Source organism: Ctenopharyngodon idella, chromosome 14 (assembly GCF_019924925.1).
Source record: "Ctenopharyngodon idella isolate HZGC_01 chromosome 14, HZGC01, whole genome shotgun sequence".
NCBI classification, from domain to species: Eukaryota; Metazoa; Chordata; class Actinopteri; order Cypriniformes; family Xenocyprididae; genus Ctenopharyngodon; species Ctenopharyngodon idella.
The window spans coordinates 19,442,305-19,467,189 of NC_067233.1; the positions used below are offsets into that span (position 1 = coordinate 19,442,305).

The 24,885-nt window shown below is 35.9% G+C and overlaps 1 protein-coding gene across 1 annotated transcript in view; it reads right to left on the reverse strand.

Moving 5' to 3' along the window:
- Positions 1–24,885, reverse strand: part of col23a1a (collagen type XXIII alpha 1 chain a) — a 150,827-nt gene that overhangs the window by 47,007 nt on the left and 78,935 nt on the right. The window contains exon 3 of the mRNA XM_051859681.1: positions 723–767. Within this exon, the coding sequence (XP_051715641.1) occupies positions 723–767 (45 nt within the window). The remainder of the gene's footprint in view (positions 1–722; positions 768–24,885) is intronic.

Here is a 24,885-nt window from a genome sequence, read left to right on the forward strand (position 1 = left end):
CAAACAGACTGTTGTGCAACATTTCCCTACATTGGACTCTTCCCACCCGCATTACGACCCAAACTACAACAAGCAGGCACAGCTAAACAGAACCACATCTTGCGAACTTAGTGACAAAATGACCCACTATCTCTATGTAAATAAAGTGTTCTGCCAGCGTTTGAAGTTCCTCTCCCAGGGCAGCGGAGCTGGAACAAGTTTGAAAAACAGATGTAAAGAATTGTCATCCTGTCCAAAAGCCAGTTGCATGGGAACGGCGCGATACCAGATTTAATCTAATCTGGTCAGGAGGTGAATATAGGTTCTGCTGTACAAACTGTACACATTCTTGAGGTCATGGATGTTTTCAGGCAAGACATTATCTAGACACCTTCTTAAACCTCACAAGCTGTACTGATGGCTTCTACAGAAATTGACGTGACAATGAATCATTCTGAATCATTCTGAACCTGGGGCCTTGAGAGCCACATGTGTGTCTACCCCACAGCTCACTTAGAAATACATCAGCATCTTTATTTGTATGGCCGAGTCATCATCAGTCTGAGTTTAATACCTCTGAATCATCAGAGGGACTATGGTGACTCAAAACCACATTCAATGAGGATTTCCTCTCTGTCACATTTAATGATTATAAATTAAGCATACTAGTATAGAAATTTAATAATAATATAAAGGCGCTAGACATCAAGCACAGGGAACATAAATTAAGAGATCGCACTCACCAGGGTCACCTCTTCTGCCCATCCGTCCACGTTTCCCAGGAGGACCTGAAGACAGGAGAGATATAGGATGACTTGATAAATATATTACATAAAATACATTTTGGAATTAATTTGACTCCCGAGTCTTTACTGAGGTTTCTGAACATGTCATGTCACCATTATTTACATAGCGCTTTTTACAATGCAGATTGTGTCAAAGCAGCTTTACAGTGATAGAGGGAAAAAATTGGGCTGCACAGCAGCTCTAGAAGAAAATGAAGTCATTGTCCAACTTAAGTAAGTTCAGTATTGATTCATTCCATTGTAAAAATCATTAGTTATTAATATAGTTTATTTATCTATACAGCAGCTCTGGAGAAAACAGTGATGTCATCGTCCAGCTCAGTTCAGTTCAGTGAACACATGGATTCATTAAAATGATCTCCTGATCAGATGTATGTAGAATCCCGTGTGAACGCTGAGCTCAAATAATAATGATCTTAGTTTATTTAAAATATATATTGCATATATGATGGTCAGTTTCACAAAGAAATGTCTGGGATACATTTGACACCACAATCCAAAAAAAAAGTTTGAAGTCTTTTTAGGTCCATTAGGATTTTTAATGTAAGTTTTGGATAAATTAATCTTGTATTTTTATTTGATGTATTTTATTAGTTTGAGATCAAACAATAATTGTAGAACCCCTTGTTAAAGTTAATATAACAAATCTGATTCTCATTAAAACAGAAATTTTAAATATATATATATATATATACACATACATATATATATATATATACACACACACACACAGTATATATAAGATAAGAAGATTTTTAATAATATTATAAAAATTATTATTAAATAATAATAAAAATGATACTTTAAATTTCTTTATGCTAAATGTAATTTCTTTTTTCTTTTTTAAAATTTTGTAGTGAAATACGACCTGGACATTCCGTGACAGTTTTCATGAGAATCAGAAGTCCATATGAGCCAATTGGCAGTAACTTGACCTTGGCAGTAGAAAGGTGTAAAAATACCACTACATGTGTGATGCAGAAACCAGGACCATTTGAGTGTAAACTATGTAAACGACCAGGAATAGGTGCAAATCCATTGTTCACAGACGCAGATGAAGTATGCATATCTGTGCATGAGGCACCTGGGCACCTCGCATCACTTTCTGTTCGTGTATATGTAAGTCAGAACAAAGCAGCCATGGGCATACCTCCCAGACGGTAGCCAGGTCCCCCTCCTTCCTTCCTCTCTGTTCTTCTGGTTAACCGATTAACCCTCTCCTTCTCTCCGTCCCTTGGGCACTAAATCACTTCCATCAACCTTTTTCCCTCCCTCTTCCCTTCCTTCTTTAGGTACTGTGAAATAGAAACCATACCTGAGCGAGGCAGGAGAGGGGGATGCTGGGATGCTAACGAGCTCGGGTCACAGACTCACTATTCTTGTTGGCATTATGGTTATTGTTCTAGGTTAATCAACCCCTGCTGGTTTAACCCCTATTAGAAAGACTGTCAAGAAAGAGTCTCAGGGTTTCACTTCCTCAGCATGGTTCACTTTACTAAATCTAGAGCATCCAGTATCCTTACAGGAATGTTCAAGGTTCAATACATCTTAAACTCTATCGCATCGCATTTTGGTAATGGAAAACAATTATTTTAAATTGCAATAACATTTCACAATATTACAGTTTTACTGTCTGTATTTTTGATCAAATTTAGCCTTGGTGAGACCCAGAATCCTGACCAACACAGCATCAAAACCTCCTTTTAGTGGCACTGAAATCAGACACTTTGCTTTTAATAATTCTTTTAACAAAAATGAGATGATCGTTACTGCTTTAAAAACCCTTCAGGCTGAATTGCTCTGTTGACTTCATTTATAAGTACAGAAGTGTACACACAATTTTTGTTTATTTTTACAAACTGAGGAACTTGTTGAAGTTATTATCCACGGTAAATGAGAGCATTGATGCTTGACTTATAAACTGAACTCAGAATTTGTATAAAACCTGTAACATTCCTTACCAGAGGTTAAAGGTCACTAGTGTACGGGAAGTTGCTTTGTACAAACCTGCTAAATGACTACTGTGATCTCTTCCTTTTTAGATGCACTTTCAGCCTTTGTCTGTAAATTCTATCTTACGCCATTCTCCTTCTGTTGGTCTCTCTCTCTTATGTAGTCTGTTCTATATCGGTTTTCGGCTCAACTTCCCCTACTGTAATGACGTATCAATGTTTGTGTATGATAACACAAATCATAGTCAACATAGTGAAAATAGTGAGCCTTGGCTTCATCTTTGAGCTCTTCTGGCTTACTGCACTACACAGTATTACATTACAAAAGACCAAACCACAACGGCTATAAATACAAGTGTAACTATGTTCTTCACTAACAGAGCCCATAAACACCATGAGGAACTCTGAGACACTGGGGCTGACGGCTCAATGCTGAAGACGCCAATGAAAGGGGCCTCTTGTGCTTTTTATCTGTCAGCATTTCATGAACTGTCTCATGGACAATTATCATAAAAGTAACAACTGCAAGATTAAAAACTGGAATCTGGATACAATCAAGGTCTCCGGCATCTTAAGTTCTCCTATGTTCTCCTCTATAGCTGTCCCGTTATGTTAACATTAAGAAATCATATAATTGAAGTGTATCATTATTCTCAGCTTTGACGATCTAACCACTCGCCGAATTCCGATCCTTATCCGAAAATCTGGTTCTTATAGTCACGCATAGGCTTGATTTAGCTACTGTGACATTTTGTCTAAAGCAAATGAAAACGTCATTGTTTTCCTCGGCTTTGTGTTGGGCGCAACAACTGTTCGCAATAAGCACCAACAGTGAAATCACAGAATTTGATCCTCTCGGTGCCTTAACCACAACTGGGTTACTCTCCAATATCCCTCGCTCACAAAATTAAATTCTAAAAATGGAAAGGAAATTAAATTTATACCAGAAGGTGTGTGTGGTTTGTGTGGGGCCATCACTGTGACAAACCTTTGTCCCAGGCAAATTTAAACATAATCTGACAGAAAGTTTACACATTATCCTATCTTTCAATTATCCAACATCGGTAACTCAATGAAATAATACACTAAACTAGCACCAGTTTCTTTCTATACCCATTAATAAACAATCATGAAATAGTCAAAACCACTAACTTTAAATGAGTAGTTGATTAATAACATGTTGGGTTAAAATGGGGACAAAACAATTGTATTTTAGAGGCTGTAACTAGTTACCATTTCTTTTTTCACTATTTACCATCATTTAACATGTTTGCAGTTCATGTAAGCAGTCTTGTGATGTGTATACATGTAATATACATGTAATATATCAAATTATGTAAAAAAAATAATATATAATTATACAAGAATTTAGGTAAATTGTTGACTTGCAACTGTTTGAAATGCCATATCAACAGCATATTGATATTTTAAGCAATTTTCATTACTAAGACATTATTCATAGTGCTTTAACAAACTGCTTTCATGTTCATGCAAAATGCAAAAACAGAGAGAGTTATTTGGCTTTCTGTGATGTCTGACAGGTGGTTTATGTTGACTTGGGGGGGCTTGTAACAGAGCAGGAACTCTGACTGTCAAATCAAATACTGCTGCTCCTGAGAGATCACGAACAGCCAAATAGCAGAGCCGAAGTCAACAGCTTTAAATAAGGAGAGTCGAGGTGGGTTATCTGGACATTCCAGAGTGTATGAGTGTGTTTGTGTGCACATGTATATGTCAGGTGTTAAATAGCAATTATACAGAAAGAGCCATCACACAGAGTTCTGAAGCGATTGTTGTTTGTGTACAATTATAAATTAAAGGTAGGGTAGGCAATTTGTTTTATAAACACTTTTTGTTATACTGGTTAAAACTCTCTTTACATCCTGAGAACAATCAATAAAATAAGTGGTCTACATATTAAAACATTCTGTGGAAGTCTCAGGACCAAAAATGTTCATTCAATCATTGCATTCGGTCTATGATACAATGTCGTACCTGCCTGTCAACATAAGTATATCCATACCTCCGCGCACCTTGCTCGCGCAGACATCACACGCCATCAGTGCATTGTAGACACAGTCAATGGGCACCGTAAGCAAACAGCAATCATCTTTTACAGTTCCTCGTGATCCAAACTAACAAGTTTATGCTGCGTTCACATCATGTCATAATCGTAATTACGGATTTATGCGTTTCTATGTCAACACTATCAACGCCAAAAAAGTCAGCGCTCTGTAAGTTGTTTACGTTCATTATTATTGTAGTGTTATGTGCTTTGAGACATGTGTTAATTTAACGCTGTCTCTCGTCTTTTGACGCGTTGCAAACTCTGCTGTGTGCGTGCAAGCACGAACAGAAGTGTGATTCGTCACTCCAGAGAACACGTCTCCACTGCTCTAGAGTCCAGTGGCAGCGTGCTTTACACCACTGAATCCAATGCTTTGCATTGCACTTGGTGATGTAAGGCTTGGATGCATCTGCTCAGCCATGAAAACCCATTCCATGAAGCTCTCTATGCACTGTTCTTGAGCTAATTTGAAGGCCACACGAAGTTTGGAGGTCTGTAGCTATTGACTCTGCAGAAAGTTGGCAACTTCTGCGCACTGTGCGCCTCAGCATGCGCTGACCCCGCTCTGTGATTTTACATGGCCTACCACTTCGTGGCTGAGTTGCTGTTGTTCCCAATTGCTTTGACTTTGTTATGATACCACTAACAGTTGACTGTGGAATATTTAATAGTGAGGAAATTTCACAAATGGACAGGTGGCAACCTATCACGGTACCACGCTTGAATTCACTGAGCTCCTGAGAGCGACCCATTCTTTCACAAATGTTTGTAGAAGCAGTCTGCATGCCTAGGTGCTTGATTTTATACACCTGTGGCCATGGAAGTGACTGGATTCAATGATCTGGAGGGGTGTCCCAATACTTTTGGCAATATAGTGTAGCTTGCTATTGCTAGCCTCTCTGCAACTGTCTACCCTTTAAATTGAGCATTCATTTCTTGAACACACTTGCTTTCTTGTCATGCTTTGCATGTGCTATTAAATGATACTGCTGTTTTAGCATGATCATTGTCGTGAATGTGTAAATCTGTCATCTATATGATCTCTGCTTATGTACAGCGCTGTGCTGTACTGAATTAACTGCAAAAACACCTTACTGTATTTCAACCTTAAATATGATATGCAGTTGCACAGCTTCATTGAGTTTCCTCTTATTTATGTGGCTCTGTGGTGCCGGTTTTGTATTGTTTAAGCTTTGTTGACGAGCCAAAGAAGAGAAAGCAGAGGAAACCTAGCCATCAGGCATTCTAATTTGAATAACCATGCACTATTTGCTTAAATTATTTTAATAAAATATGGTTGTTAGCACATTTTAGCATTAAACATGACAAAAACTGAAGATTTTTATGCATCTGCAGCATCTGCACACATTTATTGTCCAAACCACAGCAAAACAAACACAGTTTTCACTTCCTCCAAACACGGCCCATCTAACATTGCTTTGGTGCAAAGATTAAATCAACAATTTAAGCCGCACTGTACCAAAAACATATGGAACCTTCCATTAGCATGTAAATGTAATGCGTGAGGGTTGGCGTTTGCCCGTGTAAGTGCGGCTATTAGGAGTTTGGCCCTTGCGTGATGGAGTGTTAACTCTCTTGACCTCCAGATAAACAACTCTGTCCCTCCACCCCCAGCAGCCTGGCAGTGAAACATTTCCATCTGTTTGTTGACGCTGGAAGTGTTGGTGTTTATGAGAGGGGCCGGCCTCCACAGGGTCCCAGACACTCGTTGGGTGGCTCTCCCATTAGCACAAGTGATTATAATAGTGAACAGTGAGAGGATGTTCAGACGCACGCTCCGTCAAATGCAGCACGACAAAAGTAGCCCCGGGACCAGTTACGGGATGATTTCGGATTCATTTTAATCATTGTGTAGGTTAAAAAGTCATGAAGTAGCTACTCATTAAAACAGGTAAGAGGTTAAAGTCATTAATCACTAGTCCTTACAATTTAGCGGCACAGGAAACATGACTGCACACAAATTTATAACACATTGCAAAAACCTAATGTTTCATACATGTTTTCAAAGTCATAATGAGCTTCATAATGATATATTTATCTTATCTGAAAATAAACAAAGACCACCGTGTTGTTTCTAATGGATGCAAGTGATTGTTGTCTCTACACCACTCTGGAGCAAGTTGACCGTAAGACTGTAAGATTTTCCTGATACTGTATAAACATAAGCGGAACATTACAGTGATATAATCAAATCAGACACCACTTGCTTTTCTCAGAGGTGTTAGACCCATTAAATCCAATTACAGTTACAAAACAAGGGTCCATGGTCCAAAATTAATACCCACCAAGTATCAAATGCAAGTAAAAATAGGCTTTGTAGTACAGTAAGTAGGCTTTGTAGTGTGTAATTACAATGCCAGTTGGCCAGCAAGTATTAGGAACTGCAACATAATACATGGTTTATATAGAATTGTGAGAATAATAATCTGACCCTCATTCATTTCAAAGACATACAAGCTGTTTACTAAGATCTGTCATGAGCCATATATCTTCACCTCAGGTTACAAAAGCCTTTGACCTTTTAAACTTTTTATTTATTTATTTATTTTATTTTTTTACATTTTTCTTTAAACAATAAATATAAATTTATATACATAATAGATTTATACATTTATAAATTTATTTTTATACATTTATATACATTATATACAATTATATACATTTATTATATTTATTTTTATATATTTATACATTTATACATTATATATTTATATATAAATATATTTAATAAAAATAAAATACATTTATGTAAATTAATGAATAAATATAAATGTAAATGTAAATAAATACATTTATATAAATAAATATTAAATATATAACAATTAATTTAATAAAAAATATATTTTATAAATATTTATTTACATTAATGTTTTAAAATATTATTTTTTATAATAATATATTTTTAAATAAATATTTATAAAATATGACATTTATTTTTTATTTTTAAATTATATAATTACAAATAAATATATTAAATAATATAAAAAAATATTTATATAAATGTTTTAAAATTATTTTTATTTACAATTATATAAATAAATCATTATAAAATATAAACATTATGACTTATTTATTTTAAATAAATAAATATACAAATAAAGTTGTCAGTAATTTTAAATCCTATTCTCACAATTGTGAAGAGAACTTTCGAGAATTAAATTAATCTTATCGGCTGACAGCCAGTATTTATTCTGTGTAAAATGGACTGCAAATGGACTGTGTAAAACTGTCCACCTGAATGTCATCTGGGTTAGATCGGTGATATCTTGTGACAAACACATGTGAGAAGCTAACAGCAAACAAGTACATGATCATGTGGTCTTGATTCCCAGATTACACACTCGTATTTTGGCGCTCCATTAAACCCAGTCTAGGCAAAACTCTAGTTTGAATGAGCATGCAAGGTATGAAGGTCAGTTTAAAACGTATCAAACGTATATTTTAAAATGAAGAATCTTCATCCCGAATACTTACTTTAATAGAACAGTGTTACTTGTGATTGCCTGTTTTTAAATATTGCTGACCAACTCACACAGTCTGAGATGAAAAACATTTGTAACTTGAGCGCTAGTTGTTTTAAGTAGGGCATTACTGCAGCCTGTTATCATTAAATCAGTTTCTGATGACTGTAAACCACAAGTTCAGGTTTTGGGTAAGTGGAAATCTTTTCAGCAGGTTTTATTATTGATGTGAAAATCACTGTAATATGAGCCAAGATTTTCTAATTCCTATTTGAGGAAAAAAATTGTTTAACCATGCCTAGTGACCACAAAATAGTCTGCGGGTATGGTAATCTTAATGTATCCATTTAGCTTTGCAGCCACTTCAGTTGTTCATTGATAAAAAATGCTTGATTGTGTAGTATTTTCTGATTACCTAAGACTATAGAGGGCGATACTCAGTCTCAAGTAAGTTTATAAGTGGGACTTTATCTTATTAAACAGCATAAGAAGAAGATTGCAAGAGGAGAGGATAGGGATCCAGACTGACAGTGCTTCCTGTGCAGGGTGACCTTGGAAACATATTTACATCCATGTTGTTGCACTTGCGAAATGCTGCCAGATCACGAGCCTCTAAGCATTTCAGACATTTGGTTAAGCAGCCAAATACAGTCAGACAAAGATGACTGGCTATCATTTACACCTCTAAACACCTAACCCATTGATTCCACAGCAGAGAGTGCCAGAAGCTTCAGTGAACACCTCATTCCTCACAGGAAAACTGAGAAAGTGTGGAGAGAGTGAGAAAAAGAGAGTGACCGATAGAGATAGAGAGAGAATTCACAGCACTGTGTTGAAATTGAACAAACTGATATTACGTGTGTCAAAAAGCATTACAGTCACCAGATCAACTTGACCATCCTGAAAAATATAATAAAAATATATATTTTTAATAACATACATAATACTATATATTTTAATAATACTATAATAATAAAAAAAACACAAAAAGGTACGAAAAATGGGATGTTACCATCATTCCAGCAAAGTTAAACACTTTCCTGAACATTTTATCATGTTGTTTGTTAAAACATTAAAAAGCATAATGATAAATATAATAAAATAAAATAATGAATAATTAAATGAACATTTTTTTGCAAAATTAACATAATAGTTGTTTTTAAAAAAAATTAAAAATTAAAAAATAAAATAAAAAAAATACTTAAAGCTTAACTACAGAATTATGGGCTCTCTATCGCCATTTGTGGCTGAAACTGAAAGCTGAAAGTTAAAAATATGCATATTACTTGTGGAGGAACATTTTTATCTGAGCAGATCTGATTAGCTACACCAGAATCACTCATAGGAGAAAAAAAATTAAAAAATAAATAACCTAGAAAAACACCCAAATCTGAAAAATTGGTTCTGAGATGGTATTTTCCATAAATGTCTATATAGTAGCCAGACAATGTCGTTGTTTACTGACATAAACAGAAAACACATAAACAGTCCAGGATAAATGACTAAGGAATGAAACGTCTAGCTAAATCAAACTCGACAGCTCTGAATATAAATAATTATTGTATGTTTAACATAGTGACTTAGGCTTGAAGACATGCAGTTTTAAACACAGATTTTTTTTTTTTTTTAATAAGCTCAATAATTATTTCTAACTAGAAATCCTCCATAGAGGACCTAAGCCATGGGCAGAAACGACATAAGAGTAAATGACCACTTTAATTTTTAAACAGACTATAAAATAAATGCAATTTTTACACTGAACTTACATTTAACATTTAAATTGTATGCAGATTTTGAAAGAAAATAAAATATTCAAATCACTAGTTTAAAATAAAAACAAGACTTGACTGAAACACTATTTTTTCAAGTATATCTGCGCCAGGCACACTTCACTCAACAGGATCAGATTCTTGGCCTTTCATTGCACTGAAAGCTTAAAACCACATATGAAAACACCTCAAAAGAACCCTTCATATGTCACTTAATACGTAACTGTTACATGATGGTGAGAGAGGTCTGCATGACATAAGCAGTATTATTTTAAATTAAAATCAATAGCATATAGTTAAAACACACATTTGGAGTTCCAATGAAATGTAGACTCGTGTCGAGGTCATTTAGCTGGTCGCAATTAAGTACTTTTCCTTTGAGATATTTACACACAGGATGTAATTTTTTACTGCGGAGAAGATGTGCCAAGTCGATAATGGTGGTTGCATCGCTACGTCAAGCATTCATGTTTAATGGGACATGATGTTTGTCCAGCTTTGAAGGAACTCATCTCAATTTAGACAATAGAGTTCATAGTATTCTCTTCTGGGATTTGACTTAGACAAAAGCCTTCATTGCTGTTTAACTTTCTGCTGGCAATATTGTTTTTGGTGGCTTGTGAGATCACAGCCAAATGCAACTGAGGTTCCTGAAATAAACACTGCATTGAGGCAGAGGGGTTTCTTTAAAGCACTGCCATTGTCTTAATGTGACTTGAGGAGCAAACTAAGACATCTGAAGTCAAAACACTATACGTCTCTGTCACAATTACATGCTCAGATGCCAGATGTGAGTATGCAACATCACAACCGAATCTCTCAAACTATTACACTATGATTACCCACACAAGTGTTCAACAAAGATGAACAAATGCAGCAGTAAGCCATGTGTTTCTAAAGAGCTTCAGCATCTGTCGCCTTGGGCTAGATGTCCCTTATGACAGACTAGATTGTCCATCCTTTCAGAGACTTTAAAAATAATCAAACACAGTACATTGCTCAACATGATCTGGTGCGTGTCCACGTAAACTGAGCAGGCATAGTCGGACGTTCCTCAATGACACATTCGCATTCATTAGTGCAGTCATTTCAGCTCTTCCTGTGCTTCTTGGCCCGTATAAGATGGGAACGCTTTACAAACTGTAGTCTATTTAATATTAAACAAATGTAACATGTCATGTATGACTTTACACAGTCCGGCATCCTTTTTCCCACTCAGTTTTCCCAAATAATGGCTGCTTTCTGTGGTCGGATGTGTTCTGTTGTCCTAATGTCTTCCAGTATTATTTCTGAATAAACTCAGACCGCTCATCTGTGCTGACTGTTTTGAATATTCTTGCATGTATAATTGAGCATAATGGGCTGGTCGTCTCTTTATGCTCATTTCTTGTTTTTTATTTCTACTGACACTAATAACGTCATGATGACTCTGATACGGATACTGCTTGAAAACCCACAGTAAAGACAAATCACTCACACACACACACAAACAAACACACAAACAAATAAATAAATGAATAAATAAATAAAAATCTCTAACGCAATGAGATTAAATAAAGAACAGATTCCGGAAAAAAGGCACAGTGAAATCTCAAGACATCTCAACATTGTCTCAAACTGTGCTCAGATTTGCCAAGAAAAGTGATATCTCAAAACTCAAACATTTCAATTCAAATAAGTCCAAATTATTTTAGCTACAACCTTACTGCTCCTAATTTTAATTACATGAATTGCTGTTCGCAACCTATTTTTGTATAATTAAACATACTGTACACCCTTCAAAAGATTTTTTTTAAAGAAATTAATTAATTTAATGAATTTAATAAATTAATTCACTTTTATTCAGTAATGACACATTAAAGGATTAGTTCATTTTCAAATTAAAATTAGCCCAAGCTTTACTCACCCTCAAGCCATAGGTGTATATGACTTTCTTCTTTCTGATGAACACAACTGGAGATATTTTAATAAATATTCTGACGCAGCCGAGCTTTATAATGGCAGTGAACAGGGGTCATGAGTATGAGCTGAAGAAAGTGCTTCCATCCACTTCATAAACATGTACTCCACATGGCTCCCGGGGGTTAATAAAGGCCTTCTGAAGTGAAGCGATACGTTTGTGTAAAAAAAATATCCATATGTAACAAGTTATGAAGTAAAATATCTAGCCTCCGCCAGACCACCTTCCATATTTAAGTTATGTAAGGCGTAGGACGTAGCTAAGCTTTTTGAACTGCGAGAGTTTTACACTTTCTTCGTACACTGAATACGGAAGGCAGTCTGGATCTTCATAACTTGTTAAATATGGATTTTTATTTACACAAACGCATCGCTTCACTTCAGAAGGCCTTTATTAACCCCTCAGAGCCATATGGATGGAAGCACTTTCTTCAGCTCATACTCATGACCCCTGTTCACTGCCATTATAAAGCTAGGGTGCATCAGGATATTTATTAAAATATCTCTGACTGGGTTCATCAGAAAGAAGAAAGTCATATACACCTAGAATGGCTTGAGGGTGAGTAAAGCTTGGGCTAATTTTGAACTAATGTGAACTAATCCTTTAAATTAACAGCAAGTGACAGTAAAGACATGTATAATGTGATTTAAAATAAATGCTGTTCTGTTCTGTGAACTTTATTCATCAAGAATCCTTAGGAAATGTAGCACAGTTTCAACAAAATATTAAGCAGCACAACTGTTTTCAACATTGATAATAATAAGAAATGTTTCTTGAGCACCAAATCAGCATAAAATGCAGACTTTGCTAAAACATAGCTATTTTTAACATGGTTAAAATTGTCAAATAGCCCTGGATGTATTTACTTTTTTTTTTAAAAATATATAAAACATTTTTTTCTGTGTAATAATTAAAAGAATTAAAGTAAATAGGGTGAATTTTGATTTCATGTTGACTTTTGAAAGACCCACTTCTGAGCAATACCACATTCCACTGGGATGTTACCATAATTCAGCAAAGTTAAACACTTTCCAGAACATTGTATCATATTGTTTGTGTGACAACATAAAAAAATGCCTTGGATAAAGGGAAAAAGACAATAACACCATCAAAAAGCCATTAGAAAACAATTACACATTACCCAGAGTGATGCAGACATACACAAACACAAACCAATTTAATTACACCAGTAAATGCTCCGCTCTTGATACTGGGTCACATATGGCGGTAGTGTGGGCGGACAGGTCATCAAACAGAATGGCCTGCAGATTTGCCATCCATTAGTCGGAGTGTGAGAGATCCCCTTCATGTTGACAGCACAATGCTACACGTGTGTTCGAGTTGAAGCTGACCCTGAACCAACCACATTTTTAAAGGTGATTTATGATTCGCTAATGCCAGAAATGATGATTCGGTGAACCAGGCACTTCATCATGTGGAAAAAGGCCACACAAGGAGGCTAAAGGTCACACTGAAAGTCCACCGGAGATGTGGTTTAACACAAATCAGTTTCTGTAGGCCAATATAACAGACTATAATCGAATCCAAGTGCAACAGGTATTTCATGAGCAGTTGGTAAGGTGCTGATGGGGAAAAAAGCCTAACAAAAAATTAATAAAATCAACATCAATCCTGCAAACATTCACTACCATTCAAACTTTTGGGGTCAGTGTGATTTTTTTAAAAAGAAATAAATACTTTTATTCTGCAAGGATGCATTAAATTGATCAAAAGACAGTAAAGACTTTTATAATTTCACCAAAAGATTTCTATTCCAAATAATTGCTGTTCTTTCTATTCATCAAAGAATCCTAAAAAAAAAAATGAATCACTGTTTTCATAAAAATATTAAATTAATAGTTTACCCAAAAATGAAAAAATGAAAATTCCCTCAAGTCATTCCAAACCCGTAAGACTTTCGTAAAACTATCGTAATCGTAAAACTAATCCATATGAACTGAGGGGTTTAGCCCAAATTTTCTGAAGACTCGATCGCTTTATATGATGAACAGATTTAAGTTAGTTTTTTAATCAGATTTAAACATTGATCAGTGAACATAAACAGAAGCTCAACTAAACCTGCTTGACACACAAGAACAAACCTCTTGCGGAAGCTGCGTAACGCGAGAATGAACCTCGTTGGTTCTCGCACGTTAAGCAAACATGCTTGAGCTTCCGTTTACCACAACTGATGTGTGAGTTGATGTAAGTTTATTATGTGAATAAAAGCCTAAATTCAATCTGTTCATCACGTAAAGCTATCATGTCTCTTCAGAAAATTTGGACTAAACCACTCAATTCATATGGATTAGTTTTACGATCTCTTTATGAACTTTTTGAAGCATCAAAGTGTCAGTTGCATAGCTGTCAGAAGTTCTATGATTTCATTAAAAAGACCTTCACTTGTGTTCCAAAGATGAACGAAAGTCTTACGGGTTTGGAACGACAGAATTTTCATTTTTGGGTGAACTATCCCTTTAAGCAGCACAACTGCTTTGAACATTGATAATAATAAGAAATGTTTCTTAAGCAGCAAATCAGCATATTAGAATGATTTCTGAGGGATCATGTGACACTGAAGACTGGAGTAATGATGCTAAAAATTCAGCTTTGCATCACAGGAATAAATTAAATTTTAAAATGTATCGAAACAATTATTTTAAATAGTTATATTTTACAGTATTAAGTTTTTACTGTATTTCTGATCAAATAATTTCAGCCTTGGTGAGCATGAGACTTCTTTGAAAAACCTAGTTTTTACGGCCCCAAAAGTTTGGACAGTAATGTAAGTGCTTCCATCATTATTATGGTTTATTATGGTGGATCATTATGGTGTGTAAAACTCATTCTTTGGATTAGTGATCAGTGATATAAACAAACCCGTAACCCTAAATATTAAACTGTGGTGTGTAACTTGTCTCAGATGTGTCACTGAAACCAAAAGAAGCAAATGAAAGTGCTCCAGTTCTTTCTAAATCATCATTTCGACCAATTAGAGCTGTCTAATGCACCCACAGTTCATGCCAGTGGCCTGTCAAATTATTGCATTTGCTAATCTACATAATATTTATCAGCCTATTCAAACACATGGACCCATTTCTCACAGACAAATACAGAAAAAAGCGACGAGTGAGAAAATGTGCAATCTGCTTCATATAATTAACTTTAGCCGCTGGCCAATAGAGGCCCATTTCTTAAATATATAACAGGGGTCACAATGCACCCTGAACACTCCATATGCTCCTTATATAAATCTGTAACCGCAAATAATAGAGTTGTATGTAGTATGCAGTTAAATGGGAACATGATTATGTTAAAATTAAGTTAAAAACACATTTATCAGTTTATGCTGAACACATATGCTAATGTTATTTTAAAGACAGACCACTATCATAGAGAAAAAAAGACATAACAATGGGCATTTTTCCATTAGAAACAAGAAACAAGCTGTACCTTTAGGGTTATATCTTTATTTCCTTTGTGGTAGGTTTTTTGTTTGTTTTATCTAAGACTGACAGGTTCACGTAATTTTTTGAATTGAATTTTTGTCCATCACCCAATAGCATCAATGACACCTATATATGCATATGCATTCATTTGTGGAACATCACAAAGTTGTGAAAGTTTAGAATGAGTCATTAGTGCAACTTGTCTCAGTTGTTGATTGCTCTTTTTGGACTAGAAGAAAAATACAAGGGAAATTTGATTCCTCATGATACAGTATGACTCTTTAGAAGTGAGACCTTCCGCTGTGACCTTTAGGCTCATATGATGTCTACGTTATCACATTTTGCATACCAGCTTTGAATCCCTCAAACCATAAATTCAGATACATATGGCCCTGAGGAAATACGTATGATGGCCAAAAAGACGACAGATTATTGAATTACTGAGATTTCAGAAAGGCCTGCCCGTCAGTGTGGAAGCAGAGCAGATGCCGATAACAGCATGTGTCATGATGTGTACGATAAAATATGCCAGTCAAGTGCAGAAAACAGAGCCGGTTTGGGGAAAAATACCGTGCAGGTATGCGGCCTCCTCTCATGCATGTTTACAGAGCGCTTTCATCTCCTCAAGTGAACTGGGATGGGTCTATCGTGATCTGAAATTTCAGCTTGTACAAAAAGAGATTTGTCAGAGGCATGAAACACAAACCTTTAGTAAGAGGGCCAAAAGAAAGCTATGCACAATGAAATGATTAATTACGCATACACATTAATTAAATTAAATTGACAGTTCTGATGCAAAGCTTCTGTTTTGTAATCAACCCCACAGCTCCACGTGCATTATATGTTTCGTCGTAGTTCCTAGGAAAATGCTGGGGGAAATGGTTACTGGGAATGGTTGGAAGGGATGGATGGATGGATGGATGCTGGGAAAATGGTTAATGGTAATGGTTGGACGGAAGGAAGGAAGGAAGGAAGGAAGGAAGGAAGGAAGGAAGGAAGGAAGGAAGGAAGGAAGGAAGGATGGATGGATGCTGGGAAAATAGTTAATGGAATGGTTGGAAGGAAGGAAGTTCCTGGGAAAACGTTTGGAAAATGGTTAATGGGAATGGTTGGATGGATGAATGCTGGGAAAATAGTTAATGGAATGGTTGGAAGGATGGAAGGATGGATGGATGGATGGATGGATGGATGGATGGATGGATGGATGGATGGATGGATGCTGGGAAAATAGTTAATGGAATGGTTGGAAGGAAGGAAGGAAGTTCCTGGGAAAAAGCTGGGAAAATGGTTAATGGGAATGGTTGGATGGATGGATAGATGGATGGATGCTGGGAAAATAGTTAATGGAATGGTTGGAAGGAAGGAAGGAAGGAAGGAAGGAAGGACGTTCCTGGGAAAACGCTGGGAAAATGCTGGGAAATGGTTAATGGGAAGGAAGGAAGGAAGGAAGGACGGACGGAAGGAAGGAAGGAAGGAAGGAAGGAAGGAAATTCCTGTTGTGAAAGTAATCATAGGCTATAGAACTAAAGACATCCGCATTCATGTATGGTGTATGATAAGGCAAATTTCTTTGTAAATTTGCTTTGGAACAATTATGTGAGAAGCACAAAACAATTAAAGTTGAATTGAGCACATTTAAATTGTGCCAAAGAAGGTGACAGAATGGTCATAAATGAAGACTAAAAAAACAAACAAACACAGATTACTTATGATTTTAAAGGAGGGTTGTTATAAGACTGTGGTGGAAAAGATGGAGGGAAAAAACCCAAAGAAAATTGTAAGAAGGGTAAGAAAAGGGTAGAAATGTTTCCCAGGTGTGGTGAAGCCACAACATCAACTATGGAGCCCAAAAAGAGTCCCAAACTAATAAAGAAAAACAAAAGAAATCAAAGATCAAAGAAGTAAAAATTATATTACCAGACCGCAGATTTGGTAGACATAAAGATTTAAAAGACAAGAATGGCTAGACAATGCTGTGTTCTGACCACCACAGAGTCACACTGACCCACCACAAGAGATTTCACCATCTCTTCACCACTGCAGCTGGGATCAATGAATGTTTGTGAGTTCTCATTAGTGCAGGGGGAGTAGGAGGAGCCTAGCGCAATCAACCAATGACAGAGCAATCAGGATCATATATAACAATTAAGCAATATGCATATAAAGCAAGATGTGACACTCCAGGGGTGCTTCTCATTTCTTATCTGTGTATCCTCGCTCATGACACCTCAGGGAGCTTCCTCATTCCTCGCTTCCTCATGGAGTAATTAGAGAAGTGAGATTTCCTTCAAGATGGATGAGTTTGATCGGTTTCTGGGTCACGGGCTGGAGGACGTAGGAGCAAGAAAACGAGGAAGCATCAATTTCAGTATTGAGAAGCACCCAAGCTATAGTTGCTAATATCCTCAATATGCGATCGGAGAGGTCAAATCTGCCTCAAATCGAAGCACAGAGGACAAACATCATTTACTAAATACACATCTGTACCAAATGAGCTAAAATCTGCCTGCGCTTTAACCGCTGTCTAAGCTCTAGACATTACACTATCACCCTGAAAGAAGAGCAGCTTTAAGGGTGATGAATGCTGGAGTCCAACATGTCGGCTGCTTCAGAACTGGTGTGTGTTTACTGTTTGTGGTTGAGCTTTACATAGGATGCAACACTGTTTATAGAGGGACTAAAACTGCAGCTGACCCAAGTTTAGAAGAGAGACCACTGACACATGATCATAAAGCATTTAAATAACATCTTACTAAGACGTCATTTGGAGATATAGAGTGACAACTCATATTTATATGCATTTAATGTAAGTAGTATACTGTTAGAATGATCTCATTGATTTACATTACAAGCTATCAGAAATTCATCTCAATTTTTAGCCATATAAATATGTAAACTGCACCAAATTGCATCTTCTTGCTCATTTTTGGCCTCTGAATAAAATTGAGGTGTTTATTCCTCCTCTAGTATGATCTCCATATTCTACTCAATGAGCAATAAAAGCCTGGTGTATTAAATACGATACTCAAAAACAACAATAACCAAAATATATTTAAGCTTTTTATATCTAAAGTTTCAATAAATTGTTCCATTTTTTTTTTAAAATAGATTTTTCTAAATATGTCACATGTCATAAAAGCCTTTCTTTCCCACAAGGTCTGGATGACTGATTACAACAAAAACCCGAATTGTTGATTATATTCCTTGATGTTTAATTGTGATTATTAATTTCAAATAAAGTTTATATAATTGTGTGTGGGGCAAATGCAGGTTGTTTATGCAAGCTACACATCCAACACAAGATGAGCCAATTCAGAAAGACATTAGTGAACATCTTAAACATTACAGCATTCAGTTTACAGTAGCTGATCATCAAGGGAAAGTGCAGAGGAGGGAAGAGGACTTTTCGTGTATACAGAACAGAAGACATGATTTATAAATCAGCTATCTGAATGTATACAGATCTACACTTTCTCTAAATACATGTTTGGTATATTCAGTAATTGTTGTGGTGGCCAGAAAGGTCAAAAAGAAAGAAATAAAAAGTTAAAATTTCATTGATACACTCTTAAAAATAAAGGTTCTTTATTGGTATTGATGGTTCCATAAAGACCATTTAGCATCCATGGAAACTTGTACAAAGTTCGATGGAAACACAAAAGGTTATTTATAATGTAAAAAGATTCTTTAGATTATATAAAATGTTCTTCACACTAAGAAAAACATGGTTATTTTAAGAATTGTTCACTGAAAGTTATTTGGGAAACTAAACATAGTGGTTCTATGCCATCCCTGCCAAAACACCCTGTTGGAACATTTATTTTTAAGAGTGTAAACTAAATACTCTTGAAAAACAAGATTATAAAAAAAAATTAAATATGGACTGAAAAAAAAAACCCAGTAATTTCAGTTGTTGCAAATGATGCACACTAGATGTGTAACTGATGCTGTGTCTGTGTATTTTAACCCCTGTGTGTTGCCACAGAGAATGATGGGAAATGTAGTCGCACAATGTAATGAAATGTAAAGCAGCACAACCCTGTAACCACATAAACCAGCTCAACTAGTTTTATTTTCTTGAAACTTTCATCAACAGCACATAAAATACAAATGCAACAGATGCCCCAGACTCAGAAAATCATTGAAGGCAGTATATAAACTGGAAAATTTTTTTTGAGTAAACAAACATTTGATAAGTCTATTAACCATTCTAAACCATCAAAACTTCTGACTTAAAAATCTTCCAGCAACCTGATATACGGTATGAAATGTCCTTTAAAAGCATATTTCTAAAGAAACTGAGACATATAAAGGTATGTTTGTTAGAAATGAGATGACCATATCTGTGGCTTAATAGCAAAGAATCCCATTCCATACACACTAAGCACTGGAGACTACTCCATGTCCTTCACGGCTCTTACCCCAGCGACCTCCATCTCCTCAGGGGGAGCAGCTGTGTCTCTGTCCCCTGTCTGTCTCCTCAAGTCTGGGATTTAAAGGGTGCCCCTTCTTACCCCCCTGTGTCTGACAACTGCTGAGTTGAAAGTAAAGGCCTTGCTGCGTTTGATTAAGTTATTTGCTTGCTATAGCACAGGCTGAAGGAAGTTCCCCACTGCCAACTTCTGTCAACAATCTGTGCTCCGCAGAGCAGACCGCATGTCACAAGCACAGGCCCAAACAGTCACCAGCATGTACATCTGACATCAGAGACATGTAAATGGATCCAAACTGAGTATGTGAATCGATCTTTTAGTCTATGCTGTTTTGAGTTGATGTGTGAACAAAACTTCCCTAAATATTTTAGCGTGTCTCCCATCCAATAATCACTTTGATATGAAGTCTCAGCTTTCAAATTCTGTCAACTTTTTTTTTTTCAGTTTTCAAACAACAAATACCGTTTTGGCGCTCTTTAATCTGTCATGACATATTGAGCGCCTCAGATTCAAGTGAAGCAGGGAAGAGGACATGAACTGATAACCTCTTCCTGTTTACTACTAGATGCAACACAAAATAAACATGAATGAACATCAGAAGGTATGTTGAAAAATACAGTACAACTTACTGAAATCTGTATCATGTCTCATGTAATCGTTCAATCAGTGTTTCAACCTTGTAAAGACATCAATAAAACTTAAAAGAGTTAGTTCACCCAAAATTGAAAATTCTGTCATTAATTACTCACCCTCATGTCGTTCCAAACCTGTAAGACCTTTGTTCATCTTCGGAACACAAATTAAGATGTTTTTGATGATATCCGAGAGGTATCTGGTACTCCTCCATAAACAGCAATTTAACCAAAAACAAAACAAAAATAAATACTTTATTCAACAATATCTTCTCTTCTGTGTCATTCTCCTACGCTGTTTACATTCAGCGCTTCCAGGTTCTACGTCAGAACGCTGACTCATGTGAACAGCGTTGGCCAATACTGAGCCGGCGTTCTGACGTAGAACCTGGAAGCGCTGAACGTAAACAGCGTAGGAGAATGACACAGAAGAGAAGATATTGTTGAATAAAGTTATTTTTGTTTTGTTTTTGTACACAAAAAGTATTCTCGTCGCTTCATAAAATTAAGGTTAAATCACTGCAGTCATGTGGACTATTTTAACAATGTGTTTAGTACCTTTCCGGACCTTGAAAGTGGTGGTTAAATTGCTGTCTAGGAGGAGTCAGATACCTCTCGGATTTTATCAGAAATAATCTGTGTTCTGAAGATGAACGAATGTCTTACGGGTTTGGAACAACATGAGGGTGAGTAATTAATGACAAAATTTTCATTTTGGGTGAACTAACCCTTTAATGTTACATTTACCTCAGGAAAGTCATTCAATGTCCCATAGTTCGATAGTTAGCTAGAAAAATTAACTATAGAGAGTAGTATTTTGCTAAATATATGCACTAAATTACATATTAATTTTATTTTTACTTAACCTGTTATTTAGTATTTAATGTAGCCTATATTTGAATAAATCCGTCCTAAAAACAAGTTTTTATGACAGACACCATTTAACTGTTTATATTTTAAAAAACTAACTGGGGTAGAAACATTAAAAAGTTTAAACTATATAAACTGCCTTGTGTGCATTTAAATGTATGTATACAAATCATTCGTCAATTTTAACACTTAATATTATAGTAATGTACCAACTGACAGGGTTACCTAAATGGTTTACAGCTTTAGTTGAGAAAGATTGTTTTCCTTGAGAAAAACAGGGCTTACCTTACATACTATAAAGTGTATACATAAACAAGGTTTCCTATGCTATATACTGGATCTGCCTCATTTAGCAAGAATCTACTCAAATTGAGTGGTCAAAGTCTTAATTAGTCATGCTGATTTAACCTCACAATAACAATCTGGGAAAAATACATTTAAAACTGAAAGACCATGTGAGATAAACCACACAGTGAACCAAAAAAGATTTTGTTTTACATGCTGAATTTTTTTAGAAAATCCCACTTAAACCAGCTGAAAGTGGTTTCTAGCTGGCCATTAGTTGGTTCAGGCTAGTTTTAGATTTAGGTGGATGGTCTACCAGCTCTGGTTAGAGTAGGCACAAAGTAGGAAACTGATTAACCATGTTCAAATGCTTAATCACCTTAAGCAAGTTAGCAGGGTGTGTATTAAAATAAAGCTGACATGAGTACAGGTCCACTGAAATCTTACAACTATAGTTCTTCAGGGCAAAATCTGGACAGCGACATTTGCCTTCCAAATCACTCCATCTGTTCTCATATATTCATTCCATACTACACCTCCTAAGAAAACTGTTTTTTAAAGCCACAAAAGAGAAAGAGAACAACAGAACAAACAATAGAATGAACAAACGAAAGAACTAATGAAGATTAGAAAGAATGAACAATACACAGAACAAATGAACAATAGATAGAAAGAACAATTATACGAAGCGGCAGATATTGATTAACTGATTGATTGATTGATTGATTGATTGAAACAACTGATTGATAGGTTGAAAGATAGATTGATGGATAGACAGACAGACAGACAATAGAATGAATGAACTGTCAATAGAATGACAGACAGACAGACAGAAGGACAGACAAGTCAAGTCACCTTTATTTAAGTCACGCTTTATACAAAATTGTGTCAAAGCAGCTTCAAAATAATAAAAAAGAAAGTAACAGACTTGATGCAAACTTAATCAAATATGAGACAAGTGAAAAATTCTACTGTAAAGCAGCTTTAGCAAGATAGCTAGTTTTAGATTTAGGTGGATGGTCTACCAGCTCTGGTTAGAGTAGGCACAAAGTAGGAAACTGATTAACCATGTTCAAATGCTTAATCACCTTAAGCAAGTTAGCAGGGTGTGTATTAAAATAAAGCTGACATGAGTACAGGTCCATTGAAATATTACAACTATAGTTCTTCAGGGCAAAATCTGGACAGTTTGACATCATTCAGTCTGCAGATCCAAGGGAAGGTAGAGCCTTGGGAGAGAGGAATGGAAAAGTTTTGCGCTGGTGTACAGTTTCACCTTACTTGCTACAGGTCAGTACAATAGGCTCGTCTAATTATGTCCTGCAGGTATTGTCTGAATGGAAACCAAAATCAGATCAGCTATTCAATCTGTGAATAGTTATGATGGAGTCATCCAGTACTAACAATAACAGTAATAAAATTTAGTTATTAACATGAAAAGCAATTTTTTAAGACCTGAAGGTAAACTGAGTGTATATGACATACTGATGAAGCTAATGAATGTTTCAGATGGCTCTATCAGAAAAGTCAACACAGATGGCCTGGACTGCAAACCTTTGCTCAAGCCTCATTTCTAAGTCATGCCAAGAAATAACATAGAAAAAAGACACTAATTCAACAAACTGAATGCATAGAGAACAGAAGTGCTTAAGGTGCATATGAGTGACAGAAGACATAACCAGAGCTCTTCCAACATTCGCTTTCATTTCATTCTGTGTGCATGAAATGGGATTGTGTGTGTATCCATGGAAAGAGAGCATGCAGATGTGTAAAACAACGTTTTCCCAGGTTTGTCCCTCTGAGCCCAAGTGCTGGCCACCACATTTGTCTTCCAAATCACTCCATCTGTTCTCATATATTCATTCCATACTACACCTCCTAAGAAAACTGTTTTTTAAAGCCACACAAGAGAAAGAGAACAACAGAACAAACAATAGAATGAACAAACGATAGAACTAATGAAGATTAGAAAGAATGAACAATACACAGAACAAATGAACAATAGATAGAAAGAATAAATAAATATATGAAGCGGCAGATATTGATTAACTGATTAATTGATTAATTGATTGATTGATTTATTTATTGATTGAAACAACTGATTGATAGGTTGAAAGATAGATTGATGGATAGACAGACAGACAATAGAATGAATAAAATGACAATAGAATGACAGACAGACAGAAGGACAGACAAGTCAAGTCACCTTTATTTAAGTCACGCTTTATACAAAATTGCGTCAAAGCAGCTTCACAATAATAAAAAAGAAAGTAACAGACTTGATGCAAACTTAATCAAATATGAGACAAGTGAAACATTCTACTGTAAAGCAGCTTTAGCAAGATAATAGTGTCATTATTCAGCTCAATTCAGTTCAGTTGTGATTCAGTTCATACTGTGTAAAGTTAATTTATTATGAAGCAAGTAAATTCAGCTATAAGCAGCTCTACTGAAGATAATAGTGGCATTATTCAGCTCAGGTTCATTGTTGATTAAATTCAGTGTAATAATGGTTTGATGTTGTAGATAGATAGACTATAGACAGACCAACAGACAAGAATGAATGGTCAATAGGTACAGATTGATAGATTATACAATCTGACCTAAAGGAGTCATGTATATATTCCGATACATCTCACCTGTTCCTGAGTATTCCTAGGAAAAATATGTCCAACTTTAATGCACTAGAGTGTACTGGATGTGAGAGTTGAACCCAAACGCCCTTCATGTTTATTTATGTTTTGAAAGATGCTAGGTACAGTTCGTGTTCTGTGGCACAGGCCTGGGATCTCCCACATGGTCTAAGCACGTTTAGGCCGGAAGGCTTGAGCGCTCTATTTAGAAAAAGTTTTTAAGCATGCTACATATTACTTGCGACCACATAATTCAGCATAGTCTTCTGAAGGTTCGCCCCACCTGTGTAAACGTCAAGAACGTGTCCTTGATTACTATCAAAACAATACCATCAAAAGGGAAGGGAGTCCTACAACATAAAACAACTCACCTAAGATTCAATCTGTAACACTTCAACATGTGAGGCTGTTTAACAGCTGGGTAAGTGTGTAAGACTGCTACGTTAAGAGATGACACCGGAATCCACCATAAGTGTTTGCTAAGCTGTCGCAATTCAAAATGCCACTGAAAAACTACTCAACTGGGCCAGTTACATCTGACAATGCTTAGCGTTTTAGTGCCCTAAA